Source organism: Leptodactylus fuscus, chromosome 1, assembly GCF_031893055.1.
Source record: "Leptodactylus fuscus isolate aLepFus1 chromosome 1, aLepFus1.hap2, whole genome shotgun sequence".
Taxonomy (NCBI): domain Eukaryota; kingdom Metazoa; phylum Chordata; class Amphibia; order Anura; family Leptodactylidae; genus Leptodactylus; species Leptodactylus fuscus.
The window spans coordinates 354,157,671-354,176,038 of record NC_134265.1 but is presented as its reverse complement, the minus strand read 5'-3'; the positions used below and the strand labels follow the sequence as shown (position 1 = coordinate 354,176,038).

At 42.6% G+C, this 18,368-nt stretch overlaps 1 protein-coding gene across 1 annotated transcript; it reads right to left on the bottom strand.

The window, feature by feature from the left end:
• Nucleotides 1-1,301: 1,301 nt before the first annotated feature.
• LOC142184330 (vomeronasal type-2 receptor 26-like) lies at nucleotides 1,302-17,868 on the bottom strand. Its single transcript, XM_075259163.1, has 4 exons — nucleotides 17,644-17,868; nucleotides 16,117-16,191; nucleotides 15,712-15,835; nucleotides 1,302-2,230 (listed from the first exon to the last, which is right to left on the bottom strand). Exons 1-4 carry the CDS (start codon nucleotides 17,866-17,868, stop codon nucleotides 1,302-1,304), a joined length of 1,353 nt encoding a protein of 450 aa, XP_075115264.1.
• Nucleotides 17,869-18,368: the final 500 nt, after the last annotated feature.

Below are 18,368 nucleotides of genomic sequence, written 5' to 3'. Positions count from 1 at the left end.
GTTCCATACTGAATGTCATGTAGCTGTATGCCTTACATTACAATAAGACATTTATCTATTTAGTCCATACCTGATATAGAAGCACTGCCATGTTTTTGCTAATATTGTATGTGGAATCTTTTTGCCCCCTGTTATTTGTGATATATGTAAAACAGACTGTTGTATTTATGGACTTCAAATTCACCATGTTTTGTCATTTTACATGTGTGGAATTTGCCTTAGCAAGAAAAGGTATTTATCGTTCCTTGCAACATTTTTCATGAAAGGTTTTCTTGTGTTATTATCTCTATTTCCATTATGTGATAGTAAATGAGCTGAACTTCCTGAATACAAGTCAGAGCAGAGTCTTCAGTGTGTCCGGTCTCCTTGTTCAGCTCCTTTTACACGGCCTCCACCGGCACACTTACCTTGTTATTAAACATTTGACCATTTTTCCGTGTCACTATTAGAGATGAGCGAACAGTAAAATGTTCGAGGTTCGATATTCGTTTCGAGTAGCCCCTCAATATTCGACTACTCAAATCGAATATCAAATCCTATTATAGTCTATGAGGGGAAAATGCTCGTTTCAGGGGTAGGCAACATTCGATTAAATTACACTTACCAAGTCCACGAGTGAGGGTCGGGCTTGTTCCTCCGAGAAGTCTTCTCCGTGCAGCGTCCCCGCAGCATCTTTCGGCTCTGAATTCTCTCTGCCTCTCATCGGGCCTGTGCAGAGCCGACTGTGCATGCCCACACTACAAGAAAATGGGCGCTTACAGTCGGCTCTGCCCAGGCCCGATGCCTGGCAGAGTGAATTCAGAACAGGAAGACGCCACGGGGAAACTGCACGGAGAAGACATCTAAAGGTAGGAGAAGAACCAGCGTTGATTGGCTGACTGTATAGCATTCGGCCAATCAATGCTGGTTCTGCCTCAAACTTTTCCATTCGAATAGCGAGTGGTACTCGATCGAGTACGAGTATTTCAAATATCGTAGTATTCGATCGAATACCTACTCGATCAAATACTACTCGCTCATCTCTAGTCCTGACATATTGCTGGCTGTATAATTAGAGAATTCATATATAGTGCGATCATCTGCAGGACGGTCAGCACTAAGGATTGTGACCCTGCAGTGCAACAACAGTAAAGACACTATTACCCCCCCCCCCATATATATCACTGCAGCAGCATCTTCAGGGGTATAAGGGGCAAAAGATTTATAATAGAATATAATACAGAGATATTCTGTCTAGCACAGTGTATAATAGTGGTGTGGGGGAGGGGGCATTATGTTACCACATGGCACATTACACGTCATCATTTATTACTATTATTACATATTTCCTTTCTTCTCCCCAGCAGATCAGTTTTTCTGTTCACTTCAGATCTGAATAAAATGATAAAACATTTTGGGAAAAACACACAAGCTAAAAGTCCAGCACTGGAAGCCATTACTGCAAATATCTCCACGGCCACCATGTATTTCCCTCTGGTGCTCAGATAAGCCGGGATCATGGCCATCCAGACACTACAGAACAGCAGCATGCTGAAGGTGATGTACTTGGCCTCATTAAAACTGTCCGGTAATGTCCTCACCATGAAAGCCAGAAGAAAGCTGACAGCGGCCAGGAGCCCCATATAACCCAACATGGAGTAGAACCAGAGATCTGAGCCCTCATTACACTGAATGATGATCTTCTCAGGATAAGACTGAGTGTCCAGGTCCTGGAATGGGGGAGAAATAGACAACCACAGAACACAGATGACAACTTGGAAGGAAGAACACAACAACACTATGGTATAGGGCAGCTTCAAACTCAGCAATTTTCTCCAGGGGCTTCCAGGCTTGGTAGACTTAAAAGCAACACAAACCATAACAGTCTTGGCCAGAAGTGAAGAGACTGCCACTGAGAAGAAGACTCCAAAACTGGTTTCACGTAATCTACAAGTGACATCACTGGGACGACCAAGAAACAAGAAGACAGAGAGGAAGCTGAGGATGATGGAGACCAGGAGGAGATAACTCAGGTTCCGGTTATTGGCTTTAACAATAGGAGTGTCCCGGTAGGAAATAAATATTCCAAATATGGAGCCGGTCACAAGACATCCGAAGAGCGAGACACAGGAAGATACAGAAGCAATGGTGTCATTATGGTAAGAGATGAATTCCATTACTTTGGGCAGACATCGGTCTCTCTTCTCATTAGACCATTCGTCACTTTGGCATTTACTGCAGCTGTCGGAATCTGTAGGGAGATTTTATAACATATTAGATATTATGAAGGACGTATCTGCCTGGACAGATTGGGAACTCCAACTGGTCATGGAAAAAAACTGAAAGTGACCCCATCTCATAGGTGGGGTAAATCTGCAGAAGTTGGGGGCAGAATATGTGGATATGTAAAGGAGTGATTGGGGTAAAACACATTCACCCATAAAACAGCTACACAGATACTGTTGTAAGACTATCAGAGCCCGTAACCATCTGGCTGTGTTCCTGCACTCAGATACTGGAGTCCTGAACTGGCACACCCCAACAAGTTTGCTAAATTGGCAGATGAGGGGGATGTTAGTACAGGGGTAACACTGCTGCAGCATGACACTTCCTCTGAAAGCCAGGGGAATGTCTGCTCAAGTAAGAAGGGGGATAGGAGCGCAGAGAAGACTAGACAGGTGCTGGTAGTGGGAGATTCAATTATTAGGGGAACAGATAGGGCAGTCTGTCACAAAGACCGGGATTGTAGATGTGTTGCCTTCCTAGCACTCGAGTCGGACACATCGCGGATCGGGTTGACTACTGGGTGAGGGTGGTGAGGATCCAGCGGTCATGGTGCACGTTGGCACAAATTTTGAGCCACATGGGAAAGGCAGCGGGAAATTAGGGAGGTGAACAAATGGCTCAAGAGTTGGTGTAGGAAGGTGGGGTTTGGGTTCCTGGAGAACTGGGCCGACTTTGCTGTGGGCTACAGATTCTATGCTAGGGATGGGCTGCATCTCAATGGGGAAGGTGCAGCTGTGCTGGGGGAGAAGATGGCTAGACGGTTGGAGGAGTGTTTAACCTTTTCCCTGCTAAGGGTCTCTGGAAATTTTGCACCTCCAGTAGCCAGAGCAATTTTCACAGTTTTGAGATGGACAAATCAAACCTAAAATTGCAACATTAAAAAAGCATCCAACCCCCCATACCTATATATTTTCTTAAAGTAGACACCTGCAGCATCGTCAGAATGCCACTTGGTACTGTATACGAACAGGCACCTTCATGCAATTTTGATTTAAAGTGGATGTTTTATGAAAAAATGCAAATAAATGTATATTAGTTGTTAAAAGCGGAAACCAAACAAAAAATTAAATGCACCAAACCTCCTAAAAATAAGAGTTCAACATGTGCAGAGGTCATACATATCACTATGGCCTGAACCCGCATGCACGTGTCTTCAGAAAATCGCTAGAACTGGAAGGAACAAAAATCTGCTTTGAAGCTGGAAATGTTAAAAAAGTATCATCCTATAAAATGTAGGGATTACACACCATGAAAAGTAAGTGAATCCCTAAACCCTATATATTTTTTGAAAGTAGACAATCTGAAGATTACAAATGTCTTAATGGGGCATCGATAGCCACATCCACCTTCATGCAACTTTGCGATCAACACAAATAAAATGCAACCAACACGCTAAAACACATATTTGCACCTAAAACTCATGTTCAATCTCAGATTCATATACAAAATACTTTTAAAATAATAGCTTATGGTGTATACAATGTGTATATATACTATATGTACCGCAAACATCAACTACAAGAGCTCGGACTCCCAAAAACACAAATACAGAAGACAAGCAGGATTTTGCTGTTGTTCACTAATATGTTACAAAGCTATACTGCACCTACCAAATGGTGACTGTGATACCAAAATCTAACTTTTTTCAGAGTACACAGCATACCATATACAAAAACACAATTTAATAGTTTATATATACAACCACCTTCATTCAACTTTGCCGCAAACAGAGATTGCTAGCAAAAATTGTGCAAAAATTCAAATTTGCCACTAAAGTGCGGCTCAAGAAATCCCTTTCTGCAAACATAATGTACTGTCCATAAAACTGCAATATGTGAGGAGTTCATACATACCACACATGTATATATTTACAGGTGCGGGTGTTAAAGAATCGCCAAAATCGCAGAAATGCGCCATCCCATTTTGTGCATGCAAATTAAATAGGACTTTACATAAAAATGTTATTTTCCACCCCCCAATAAAAATTTTAGCAACCTATACATTCATCTCTAGTGATAATCATTATTACTATTATTTTAGTGTGTAACGGACATCACTAGAGACGTATTTTACTGTAGAAAGCTCAGGTATAGACAGGACAGGGATTGGGTGAAATGTAAACTTTATTTGCGACTTTATGTATATGTTGTGTAAGTGTTTGGTGCGACTTTTTTTTTTGGCGCTGCGACCTGGACAATGGTAAACGTCTGGGTCACAGCGCCAATAAACTTCCTGGTTATGTTCAGGAGGTATAACATAAGAATACCCCACTAGTAAAGCTCGGGAGGAATTACATTATAACTGTATGTGACAATCAGAGACAAATGTATAGTATACGCTCTGATTGGCAGGAGAAGGGTTAATAGGGACAATAGAGTCCCTGCCACCCCCCTCCTGCTGTCACATACAAGTTATGCAGAGAGTCAGATTGTTTCTGTGTCTCTCTCTCTCTCTCTCTGCTGGACTGCTCGTGTCCCTCTCCCTTTCTTGTTAGAGATCGCAAATTGCTTGCTTAGACAGGAGGGGGGGGCACTTTGGAGCTCTATATCTTTGGACTGCATCAACATATCTTGATGCTTTCAATTGCATTTTAAAGAGGAGAATCCCATCTTTAAAATTATATCAAGAACTCGATGATTGGATGTACAGTTTTGGAGCGATTCACTGTTGAAACGCTGTCGGGAATTGAGATCTGCAGTTGGATCTCAATGCCAAATAGTGTTTTCAACAGTGAATCACTACAAAACTGTAAGAAAAATCATCAAGTTCCTGGTATCATTTTAAAGATGAGAGTCTCTTCTTTAAAATGCATTTTAAAGCATCAAGATATGTTGATGCAGTCCAGAGATATCGGCATTAGTAGGGAGGACGTAGTAACTACGTCCTCCGCTACTGAAGTGCCACCTTGGGAGCACGTATAGCATACGTGCCTGGCGATGAAAGGGTTAAACTAGGTACTGGGAGGGGGGGAGGGTAACAGATGTAGAGGGCAAGATAGTGTAGAAATGGAAAGAGGGCTAAATACTGTAACTGAGGGTGGAGCGGGGGATGGGGTTAGAGCAGTCAGTAGGCAGTGGAAGAGAAGGGAAGATAAATCTATGAAATGTATGTATACGAATGCCCGAAGTCTTACTAACAAGATGGAGGAACTAGAAGTGATGATGTTGGAAGAAAATTACAACATGGTGGGGGTAAGTGAGACATGGCTGGACTCTAGCCATGACTGGGCTGTAACTATACAAGGGTACAGCATGTTTAGAAAGGAGCGTACAAATAAGAAAGGGGGAGTGGTTTCCTTATACGTAAAATCAGGCCTTAAGCCAGTCCTGCGTGAGGACATCTGGGAGGAAAATGAATATGTGGAGGCCTTATGGGTGGAAATTATGGGAGGAACAAAAAATAATAAAATACTGATAGGGGTTTGTTATAAATCTCCAAATATAATGGAAGAAGCTGAAAATATACTAATAAAACAAATAGATGTGACCGCAAAGCAGAATAAAGTCATTATTATGGGGGATTTCAACTACCCTGATATCAACTGGGAGGCAGAAACCTGCAGATCCAACAAAGGGAACCGGGAAAGGAAACAGGTTCTTGTCTATATATATAAAACTCAAATTCTGTAGTAGTCTGCTCTATACAAATCCACAGTTCTCGACCGATTTTGTTGAAATTTGCCACGTCCCCTCTCCACCCACAGGAGCAGAATACTGCGCACGTTACATCTCGCTAGCGTCCCCCCGTCATGAGATTGGGGCTCCCGAAGTTAGGTCCTATACATATAATGGGGAAATGTGAAAGTGAAAGTGCTGAGGGGAAAACAACAGTTATGACTGACAGGGACGAATTATAGCGACAGCACCAAAGAGTCGCTGCTGAAGGGGCCACAACACCACACTCTAGACACACACAACACAAACACCACCTCATAAATACCACATGCACACCACATACACACACCGACCACATACATGCACGGACCACACACGCATGGACCACACACACACAAACACACTCAGATGGATGCACACTATGCACATGGATGAACAGAGCACATGAATACTCACACACAACTACCGCACACATGGACACTTGTACTGCACACGCACAAACACATGGATTGCATGCGCACATACGTGCATAAATATACACAGACCACATACATGCATGCAGACAAGCATACATGCACATGAATCATACGTATTTATGCGCACACACACATATACATACATGCACATACATGCATACATATACACGGACCACACACGTGCATGCACACATGCATACATACACATGGATCATACGTATGCAAACACACACATACATGTGCGCACATACATGCATACATATACATGGTCAGGCGAAAAGTGCCTGATAATAAAATTGTCATTATTGCTGACTATACAGGAGCTTTCATCACTGAAGCCCGACAATAGATAGTTGTGTGACTGGAAACCAATTTTACTCTTTTGTCCGTGAACTACATACAGATTACACTAGAGGGAGGGGGGAAGGGTTGCACTATGTTTTTAGTTGGGTGTAAATCAGTGGCATAACTAGGAACTTTTGACATGGGCCCCCCAATGCCGAAGACCCCAACAGACCCGCCACCCTGCATTCCTGCGTGCACTATTATACCCCATAGCATCCCCTCCACACAGTATTATACTCCAGAGTGGCCCCTGCACACAGTATTTTACCCCATAGTGGCCCCTACACACAGTATTATACTCCAGAGTGGCCCCTGCACACAGTATTTTACCCCATAGTGGCCCCTACACACAGTATTATACTCCATAGTGGCCCCTGTGCACAGTATTATACCCCATAGTGTCCCCTGCACACAGTATTATCCCCCATATTGGCCCCTGCACACAGTATTATCCCCCATAGTGGCCCCTGCACACAGTATTATGTCCATTAGTGGCGTCTGCACACAGTATTATACTCCATAGTGGCCCCTGCGCATAGTATTATCCCCCATAGTGGCCCCTGCACACAGTATTATGTCCATTAGTGGCCCCTGCACACAGTATTATACTCCATAGTGGCCCTGCACACAGTATTATCCCCCATAGTGGCCCTTCACACAATATTATACCCCATAGTGCCCCCTGAACACAGCATTATACCTCATAGTGGCCCCTTCACCCAGCATTATACCCCATAGTGGCCACTTCACCCAGGATTATGCCCCATAGTGGCCCGTTCACCCAGCATTATGCCCCATTGTGGACACCATGATCAATTAATATACTCTGGGAGCTTTTCAGACCCCACAGTATAATAATTGGAGACCCAAGAGGGATACAAACCTATCCCTGGCTCTGCTGTATTTCCTGCTGATGGCGGCCATCTTCAATGAAGTCCGGGACGAGACTTGACCCGGGGGCCTGTGTTGCAATGCAAAGGACGCAGGCCCTGGTCATTTGACTTCAGGGACATCACACAAGAAGGCCCAAAGCCTGTCCGAAACCTGGAGAGGTAAGTAACATAGTTTTTTATGTTCCCTCACCTCTCCTGGGCCTCCACTCATTATACTCGGGGGTCTTTTCAGACCCTCGAGTATAATAATACTGTTTGTGGGGCCCGCAGCATCACTTACCGATCCCAGCCGCTGCCATTATCAGTAAGTAAATAGGTCCCGTTACCGGCTGGAGTAACTCTAGCCGGTAATGGCCTATTAAAAAAAATCAAAAAGACACAGCGGTAGTTATGTCCCAGGTGTAAATGTTTTATATGTTCGTGTAAGGTGCATACATTTTAATTTTTGATTAAAAAAAAAATAGTTTAAAGAAATAGTTGTAATAGTTTATTCTACAGTACATAGTATCTATTGAATATGTAAAATCAATAAAAATGTTGAAATGAAAAAAAAAGTTGTTCCCTTTACTGTTACGACAAATCCGTAAAATGCCAAAATAATAAAAATTTAAAGTGGAATAAAAAGATTTACTGCAGCGCTGTCAAAATGTCGATTTCAGTGTAGCACTGTAAATTTTACTGTAGCATAAACAATGATTTAACATATTTTGCCAAAAAACTGCTGCGGTCCTCATGTTTATAAGAATGTGTATTTTTTTTTTATTGAGCCTTTTATTCTACTGAAATTTTGTAATTTTCTGTAATGAATGGCTTTGTTCTTGTAGCGATATGATGTCCAGATATATGTATCATGAGATAACCAGATATGTGTAGCATGAGATGACCAGATATATGTAGCATGAGATGACCAGATATGTGTATCATGAGATGACCAGATATATGTAGCATGAGATGACCAGATATATGTAGCATGAGATGACCAGATATGTGTATCATGAGATGACCAGATATGTGTATCATGAGATGACCAGATATATGTAGCATGAGATGACCAGATATGTGTAGCATGAGATGACCAGATATATGTAGCATGAGATGACCAGATATATGTATCATGAGATGACCAGATATGTGTAGCATGAGATGACCAGATATATGTATCATGAGATCACCAGATATGTGTATCATGAGATGACCAGATATGTGTATCATGAGATGACCAGATATGTTTAGCATGAGATGATCGGCTTTTCAAAGCAACATGAGTTTTCTATATTACTTCACAAGATGTCTATCCTGTATTGTAATAGGATGTGAATCTTGTTACAGTTTAATCTAGCAAGTTGTAATGTTGTATTGAATTGGTTGGTATATAATATTGCAGTCCTTAACCCCTTAACGCCAAATCACGTACATGCACGTCAGGAAATGTGGTTAGTTCCCGCATTCCCAGGTGCATGTACGTGATGGAGATTGCTCGGGCTCAGAAGCAGAGTCTGTGCAATCACCATGGGAGCCTGGCTGTAGCAGCAGGGATGGTGATTGCACCGACCCTTCCCCCTTCTTTAACCCTTAAGGTGCCATGATCAATAGCGATCATGGCACCCTAGAGGTTTGGCCGGCTATAAAGAATGCTGTCGGATGCATAAGGAGTCCGTGTTAGCTATAATTTACAGCTAACACGCTGCTCCTTAATCCCCATCGGAGTGAGCTCCGATGGGGGGAGGGTTAACCCCTTGGATGCCGGGACGAGAGGAAGCTAGTCTATGCATCTGCATAGCTAGCTTCCTCTATAGACTGCAATATACGTGTATTGCAAGTCTATAGTTAGTATAGAACCACCAATCCTCTCTGATCACTGGTTCTAGTGTGCTTACAGCACAAATAAAAAAAATGTAGAAAAGGTTTTTTTAAAAAATAATAAAGTCTGTAAAAAAACCAAATAAAAACAAACATAGTTATAAAACCCCACAAACTCCCTTTTTCTATACAAAATGAATTACATAAAAAAAACCAAAATATTAATTAAAACAATACATGTTTGGTATTGCCGTCCCCGTAACCACCTGTACAATAAAAATGAAACAATATTTAACCTGCTCAGTGAACGTCGGGAAAAAAAAAAACGGGAAAAAAACGCCAGAAATAAAGTTTTTTGCACATTTTGCCTTACAAAAAATGCTAAAAGAAGTCATCAACCAACTCTGTAAACCGAAAAATAAAAACATTACACATCTCAGAAGATGGCGATGCAAAAATCATTGATTTATGTCCCCAAATGTGTTTTGTTCTGCAGAATTACTAACACATAAAAATATAATATAAATGAGGTATTGCCATAACCGTACCGACCCGCAGAATAAAAGTAACATGTTACTTATGCTGTACGCTACATGGCGCAAAATTTAAAAGGTGAAATGCAATGCCAGAATTGCTGGGTTTTTTTAATCCACCAAGAAAGAGTTAATAAAATTTATTCTATAAATTGTAGGCACCCAATAATGGTGCCATTACAAAATCCATTTCATTCCGTAAACAACAAGCCCTTATATGGCCACATCACCAGAAAATTAAGAAAAATATAGTATCTAGCAATGTGAAGACAAACCCCCCCAAATCATCAATCATTAGAACACAACTGGCTGTGGCAGGAAGGGAATATATAAGCTGTGTGAGTATATATCAGGGGACACCCCAGATTTACAGCTTACAAGGGAAGACACCAGAAGTGACCCCCAAAGTGACCCCAGAGTGACTACCCCAATCATAGGAGTTACTGGGACATAGTAGGGAATTTGGTGTTTGCAATGTCCTTCGCACAGCTTACATATTCACTTTTCACCATCGCTGTGCATTTCCCGCCTGCAATACTAATACTCACTACACCCACTGGTAAATTCTTTCAGGGGTGCAGCTTTCGAAATGGGTAACTCTTTGGGGAATCCACTTTTCTGGTATCTTACAGGCTCTTGACAAACATGACATGGCGTCCAGATTCCAAACATCTAAATCTCCAAAAGCCAAATAGCGCTCTTTCAATTCCAAGCCCCGCCATGTTCCCATACAGCAGATTATAGCCCCATATGGGGTATTGCTGTGTTCAGGAGAAATTGTGTAACAACCTGTGGGGGGCTTTTTCTCCTTTAACCCCTTGTGAAACTGAAAATTTTGGTGATAAAGGGACATTTTAGTAATTTTTCATTGACACATTCCAATGTTATTAAAATCAGTGAAACTGCCGTAGGGTCAAAATGCTCACTACACCACTTGTTGAATTCTGTGAGGGGTGTAGTTTCTAAAATGGGGTCACTTTGGTTTTTTTTCCATTGTTTTGGTACTCTAGGAGCTCTGCAAATGAGACATGGTGCATTAAAACATTTCCAGCAAAATCTGCTTTTCAAACGCCCTGTGTCACTCCTTCCCTTCCATGCACTTCCATGTGCCTAAAAAAATCAGCTTACACCTACATATGGGGTATTTCTGTGCACGGGACAAATTGCGTGATAAACTGTCAGATGCATTTTCTAGTTTAACCCTTTGTGAATGTGATAATTTTAGGTCTAAATGAATGTATTAGTGAAAAAAATGAAATGTCTAAATGTCACCTCCATATTATGTTTATTCTTAATAAAAGCTTAAAGGGTTAACAAACATCCCAAATGCTGTTTCGAATAATTTGAGGGGTGCAGTTTTGAAAATGGGGTGATTTGAGGGTGTTTCTATTATATAGGCCTTTATAATTTCTTTCAGAACTGAAGTAGTCCCTAAAAAATGAGTTTGGAGAATTTTCTTGTAAATCTGGAAAATCGCTGTTACACTTGTAAGCCTTGTAACATCCAAAATAAATTAAAATACAATCAAAAAATGATGCCAATATAAAGCAGAGATATGGGAGATAATATTTATTCATGTATTTGGGTGGTATGACTATCTGCCTGAAAAACAGAGAATTTCACATTTTGAATTTTTTTTCCAAATTTCCATCAAATTTCCTATTTTTTTTATAGGTAAACACAAAAATATTGATTAGTGTTTACCACTAACATGAAGTATAATGTGTTACGAGAAAACAATCTCAAAATCACTTGTGTAAGTTAAAGCGTCTCAAAGTTATTGCCATTTAAAGTGACACATGTCAGTTTTGAAAAAATAGGCCTGGTCCTTAACACACTTCTGGGCCTGGTACTTAAAGGGGTAAATAAAGTTGAGAATGGAAACATCTGCATTATCCATCTGAATTTTACTCTCATTATCTTTCATAAGCTTAAATCTTAAACCATAATACATATCTCTAGAACATCAATGTCATCAACTACACTGGTAAGACAGTACTACTACTCCAACTAAATCATCATCACACTGATAAGGCAGTACTACTACTCCAACTAGAACATCATCACACTGGTAAGACAGTACTACTACTCCTACTAGAACATCATCACACTGGTAAGACAGTACTCCTCCTCCTACTAGAACATCATCACACTGGTAAGACAGTACTCCTCCTCCTACTAGAACATCATCACACTGGTAAGACAGTACTACTACTCCTACTAGAACATCATCACACTGGTAAGACAGTACTACTACTCCTACTAGAGTATCATCACACTGGTAAGACAGTACTACTACTCCTACTAGAACATCATCACACTGGTAAGACAGTACTACTACTCCTACTAGAGTATCATCACACTGGTAAGACAGTACTACTACTCCTACTAGAACATCATCACACTGGTAAGACAGTACTACTACTCCTACTAGAACATCATCACACTGGTAAGACAGTACTACTACTCCTACTAGACCATCATCACACTGGTAAGACAGTACTACATCTCCTACTAGAACATCATCACACTGGTAAGACAGTACTACTACTCCCACTAGAACATCATCACACTGGTAAGACAGTACTACTACTCCTACTAGAGCATCATCATACTGGTAAGACAGTACTACTACTCCTACTAGGACACCATCACACTGGTAAGACAGTACTACTACTACTACTACTACTAGAACATCATCACACTGGTAAGACAGTACTACTACTCCTACTAGACCATCATCACACTGGTAAGACAGTACTACTACTCCTACTAGAACATCATCACACTGGTAAGACAGTACTACTACTCCTACTAGAACATCATCACACTGGTAAGACAGTACTACTACTCCTACTAGAACATCATCACACTGGTAAGACAGTACTACTACTCCTACTAGAGTATCATCACACTGGTGAGACATTACTACTACTCCTACTAGAACATCATCACACTGGTAAGACAGTACTACTACTCCTACTAGAACATCATCACACTGGTAAGACAGTACTCCTCCTCCTCCTACTAGAACATCATCACACTGGTAAGACAGTACTCCTCCTCCTACTAGAACATCATCACACTGGTAAGACAGTACTACTACTCCTACTAGAACATCATCACACTGGTAAGACAGTACTACTACTCCTACTAGATTATCATCACACTGGTAAGACAGTACTACTACTCCTACTAGAACATCATCACACTGGTAAGACAGTACTACTACTCCTACTAGAGTATCATCACACTGGTAAGACAGTACTACTACTCCTACTAGAACATCATCACACTGGTAAGACAGTACTACTACTCCTACTAGACCATCATCACACTGGTAAGACAGTACTACATCTCCTACTAGACCATCATCACACTGGTAAGACAGTACTACTACTCCCACTAGAACATCATCACACTGGTAAGACAGTACTACTACTCCTACTAGAGCATCATCATACTGGTAAGACAGTACTACTACTCCTACTAGGACACCATCACACTGGTAAGACAGTACTACTACTACTACTACTACTAGAACATCATCACACTGGTAAGACAGTACTACTACTCCTACTAGACCATCATCACACTGGTAAGACAGTACTACTACTCCTACTAGAACATCATCACACTGGTAAGACAGTACTACTACTCCTACTAGAACATCATCACACTGGTAAGACAGTACTACTACTCCTACTAGAACATCATCACACTGGTAAGACAGTACTACTACTCCTACTAGAACATCATCACACTGGTAAGACAGTACTACTACTCCTACTAGAGTATCATCACACTGGTAAGACAGTACTACTACTCCTACTAGAACATCATCACACTGGTAAGACAGTACTACTACTCCTACTAGAGTATCATCACACTGGTAAGACAGTACTACTACTCCTACTAGAACATCATCACACTGGTAAGACAGTACTACTACTCCTACTAGACCATCATCACACTGGTAAAACAGTACTACATCTCCTACTAGACCATCATCACACTGGTAAGACAGTACTACTACTCCTACTAGAACATCATCACACTGGTAAGACAGTACTACTACTCCTACTAGAGTATCATCACACTGGTAAGACAGTACTACTACTCCTACTAGACCATCATCACACTGGTAAGACAGTACTACTACTCCCACTAGAACATCATCACACTGGTAAGACAGTACTACTACTCCTACTAGAACATCATCACACTGGTAAGACAGTACTACTACTCCTACTAGAGCATCATCATACTGGTAAGACAGTACTACTACTCCTACTAGGACACCATCACACTGGTAAGACAGTACTACTACTACTACTACTAGAACATCATCACACTGGTAAGACAGTACTACTACTCCTACTAGACCATCATCACACTGGTAAGACAGTACTACTACTCCTACTAGAACATCATCACACTGGTCTACTGGTCACACTGACTACTGGTCTACTGGTCACACTGACTACTGTCAGGATACAGACTCGCCACGGAGTCACGGAGTCGCCACGGTCTCCTTGCTGTGCGGCGTCTCCCTGGGAGATGTGTTAGGAGTTCTATTGGGTGTGCTTAGGTCATTAAGGGTTAATCTTTTCCCTGCTTTCAGTCTCCATGTCATTAGCCATCAGGTGTGTTCTCTGCTGCTATTTAAACTCCACCCAGGCATGGATCCTTGCCAGCCATTCACTTTGTGTTTCCTGGTCCCCCTGCTCAGTCTGATTCCCTGTCTGTTTGTATTCCATATGTTTCTTGATTTTTAGACCTGGCTTGTATTTTTGACTATCCCTTGTCTTTTGATTTGGTACCTTTTATTATATCTCCTGGCTTGACCTCTTGCTCGTCTGACCTCGCCTTCTCTTCTGTGTCTTGCTGGGACTTGTGGCCCTCCCTGGTTCTATGCTGTTTAGTCTTTTGTTTTGCATTGCATTTACACTGTGCTTTCTGTTTAGGTGTGACCCCGTGACTCCAGTCCCTAGGACTTTCAGGGCCTCCTCTCCCCTTATCCTAGCCGCCGGATAGAAGGTTAGGAGCCGTGGTAGGAGCACTTCAATTAGGAAGTGCATTGGTCTGCCTCATCTCAGATATTACAGCATAGTTATAGCTGCAGGGCCTGCGACCCCTTTTGTCATTAGTTGCACAGTGTTGCTTTCCCAGCTGTGTCACTTTGCACTGCCTGACCCTGACTCCAATCCTTACAACTACTACTCCTACTAGAACATCATCACACTGGTGAGACATTACTACTACTCCTACTAGAACATCATCACACTGGTAAGACAGTACTACTATTCCTACTAGAACATCATCACACTGGTAAGACAGTACTACTACTCCTACTAGAACATCATCACACTGGTGAGACAGTACTACTACTCCTATTAGAACATCATCACACTGGCAAGCCAGTACCACTACTTCTACTAGAGCATCATCACACTGGTAAGACAGTACTACTACTCCTACTAGAACATCATCACACTGGTGAGACAGTACTACTACTCCTATTAGACCATCATCACACTGGTAAGACAGTACTACTACTCCTACTAGAACATCATCACACTGGTAAGACAGTACTACTACTCCTACTAGAACATCATCACACTGGTAAGACAGTACTACAACTCCTACTAGAACATCATCACACTGGTGAGACAGTACTACTACTCCTACTAGACCATCATCACACTGGTAAGACAGTACTACTACTCCTACTAGAACATCATCACACTGGTGAGACAGTACTACTACTCCTACTATCATATACCGGTTATATTGGAGATCTCTCCCTCTGAACATGGCACGCAGTCATAGCAGCAGGTGTGAATTGTTTCTCTTGCCTTCTTCCTGCTTCCGGGTAAACATGGCTCTGAGCAGCGGGATACTGGGATCTGAAGGAGAAAACAAGAACCTGTACTGGAGTAACATAGAATGGACATGTATGATAAAAGTAATGAGGTCACCTCTGAGGGTGGTCTATAGAAGGTGAAGTGTCCATGATGTTTCCCCAGGTCAGTGAATGAGATATGGAGTCTGTTGTTCTATCTCCATCCCTAGCTACATCAGTCTGAGTGTTTACTCCAATATACCCTGTCTGATGTGATCTCTTCCCTCACAAAATGGCAGTATTCATGGTTGGACACTTTATAATGACTATGACATCATCAGTGACCTCAGGGACACTCCTATAGTCCCTCATGACTAGCTTAGGTAGAGCTTTGCTGGGGAGAACTTTAGAGCCTTTTATCTACAAAAAGGAAGTAAAACAGGTTATTAAACTATAATAAAAATGTTCCCCAAACTCCCCCCTACACAATAGTAAATCTGTATTATTAATAATAATTAGAGATGTGCAAACAGTAAAATATTTGATGTTCCTTATTCGTTTCGAATAGGCGCTCAATATTCGACTATTCGAACGAATATTGAACCCCATTATAGTCTATGGGAGAAAATGCTTCGTTTCAGGGGATCCCACCATTTGACTCAGGAGAGTCACCAAGTCCACTATGACACCTCAGCAAATGATGCCAACACTTCTAAAATGCAACTGGGACAGCAGGGGAAGCATGTCTGGGGGCATCTAACAAGCCCAAGTCACTGTATTACCCCACTATCACAGCCTAACAACTACACACTTTCCACATTCAAAAAAACCTCTATGAAAGTGGGAAAATACATGGAAACCAAAAACATGCTTGTTAATGTTTGTTTGGCTTAAATTGGGGTTTGTGTCCATCCATTTGGGGAGTAAGGGAGGGTTCACACGGTGTATAGTGCCGCGTGATGTGGCACATAGACGCTCCGTGTGCTTTTGCGGGCCGTTCACGCTCCCATTGATTTCAATAGGAGTGGGGATCGAATGCGCCGCGCTATTTTGCGGCCGTGATTTTGCATACGATCCCCACTCCTATTGAAATCAATGGGAGCGTGAACGGCCCGCAAAAGCTCACGCGGCGTCTACGTGCCACATCACGCGGCACGTTACACCATGTGAACCCTCCCTTACTCCCCAAATGGATGGACAAAAACCCCAATTTAAGCCAAACAAACATTAACAAGCACGACTTTAAATCACGTTGCCCATGACAACCACAGATAGAATAGGCAATGGGAAATCCTTCAGTCCCCACCCTGAACTGTCATTGTGGATGTGTGTGTGTGTGTGTGTGTGTGTGTGATGTGGTAAGACCTTCCAAAATTCACTTTTCTGGCCCTTAACGTGAGCCCTTCCAAATTAAGTTACAGGCCCTTAAGCTGAGCTACCAGCAGAGATTGAGGCCCTTCAGGTGACTTCAGCCTTCTACCTGCAGAGTTTTAGGCCCTTTGGGTGAGTTGAGCTTTGCACCAGCAGAGTGTTAGCCCCTTTAAAATTCTTAGCCCCTAAAACGGTTCAAGAACCATCATTCCCCCTACGCCCAACAGCAGCACAAATGGGTTATTCCTTCCCCTGTGTACTATTAGGACAGGTGGAATTTTTAATTAGCTAACAGACTTCTTCCCCTATAAAAGGCTGGGAGACCTCCCCCTCCACGTGTTTTTTTCTGTCCTGCGGACAGGACAGGTGGTAGAGGGGGGAGAGGTGTCTCTGCCTCTCTCTCCACTTTTTTTGTTCTGCCTGCTGGCTTCTCCCTTTGGGAGTCGCGTTGCAGGGCTTCGCTCCTTCTGATGCTTCTCCCTCCTCTGGCTGCTCTCTCACGGGGGGAAGGACGCAGCTCCCTGGTTCCATCTGAACTTTTTTTCCAGCAGGCGGGTGGGTAGAAGCGCTTGTATCGGCGCTCCCGGAGTCCGCACATGCGTGGTGCGAGTCTCTCGCACGGCACTCCAGATCGGTCGGCTGGGTGTCCGCACAGGCGCAGTGCGCTTCTCGTTGTGCGGCTCTCTGGACCATACTGTTGGGAGTTCGCGCGTGTGCAGTGCACATGTCGGTAGTTGGTTCTCCCTTTCTGGGTCCTGGTCACTGACTGGGATCCCTCTAAATTTGTCTTTAGCCTTGCAATAGGTTTGTATTTACTTTCCCTCCGGTAAGGAGGGGGCTAAGGGGGCGTTGTCCGGGGGAGTGGTTCCTTTGCTCCTCCCCTTCCGACCTAGGAGCTTTATAAGCTCCCTTACCCCACACTTCCATGCTTGTCCACTTTTTGTGTACAAGCTGCATCATCTTGCTGGACCTCCTAGCAAGCTCCTGTTGTGTCCCTTGCTGCATACTTAAAAGTAGGTGTAGAGGATCTGAGGTTCCAGCTGGTGGGGTGAGATCTCTAACATTTGTTTTACTTTTTTGTTTGCTAGATGTCGTCTTCCTCCTCCTCAGTGGCTCCCAGGAGGAAATCTGCGTCCAAGCGCAGACATCTAGCCTGTGACAAGTGTGGCATTCCCCTGCGTATGGCTATGAGTACAGGCTCTGCGGTGGCTGCAGAGCTCCGCCAT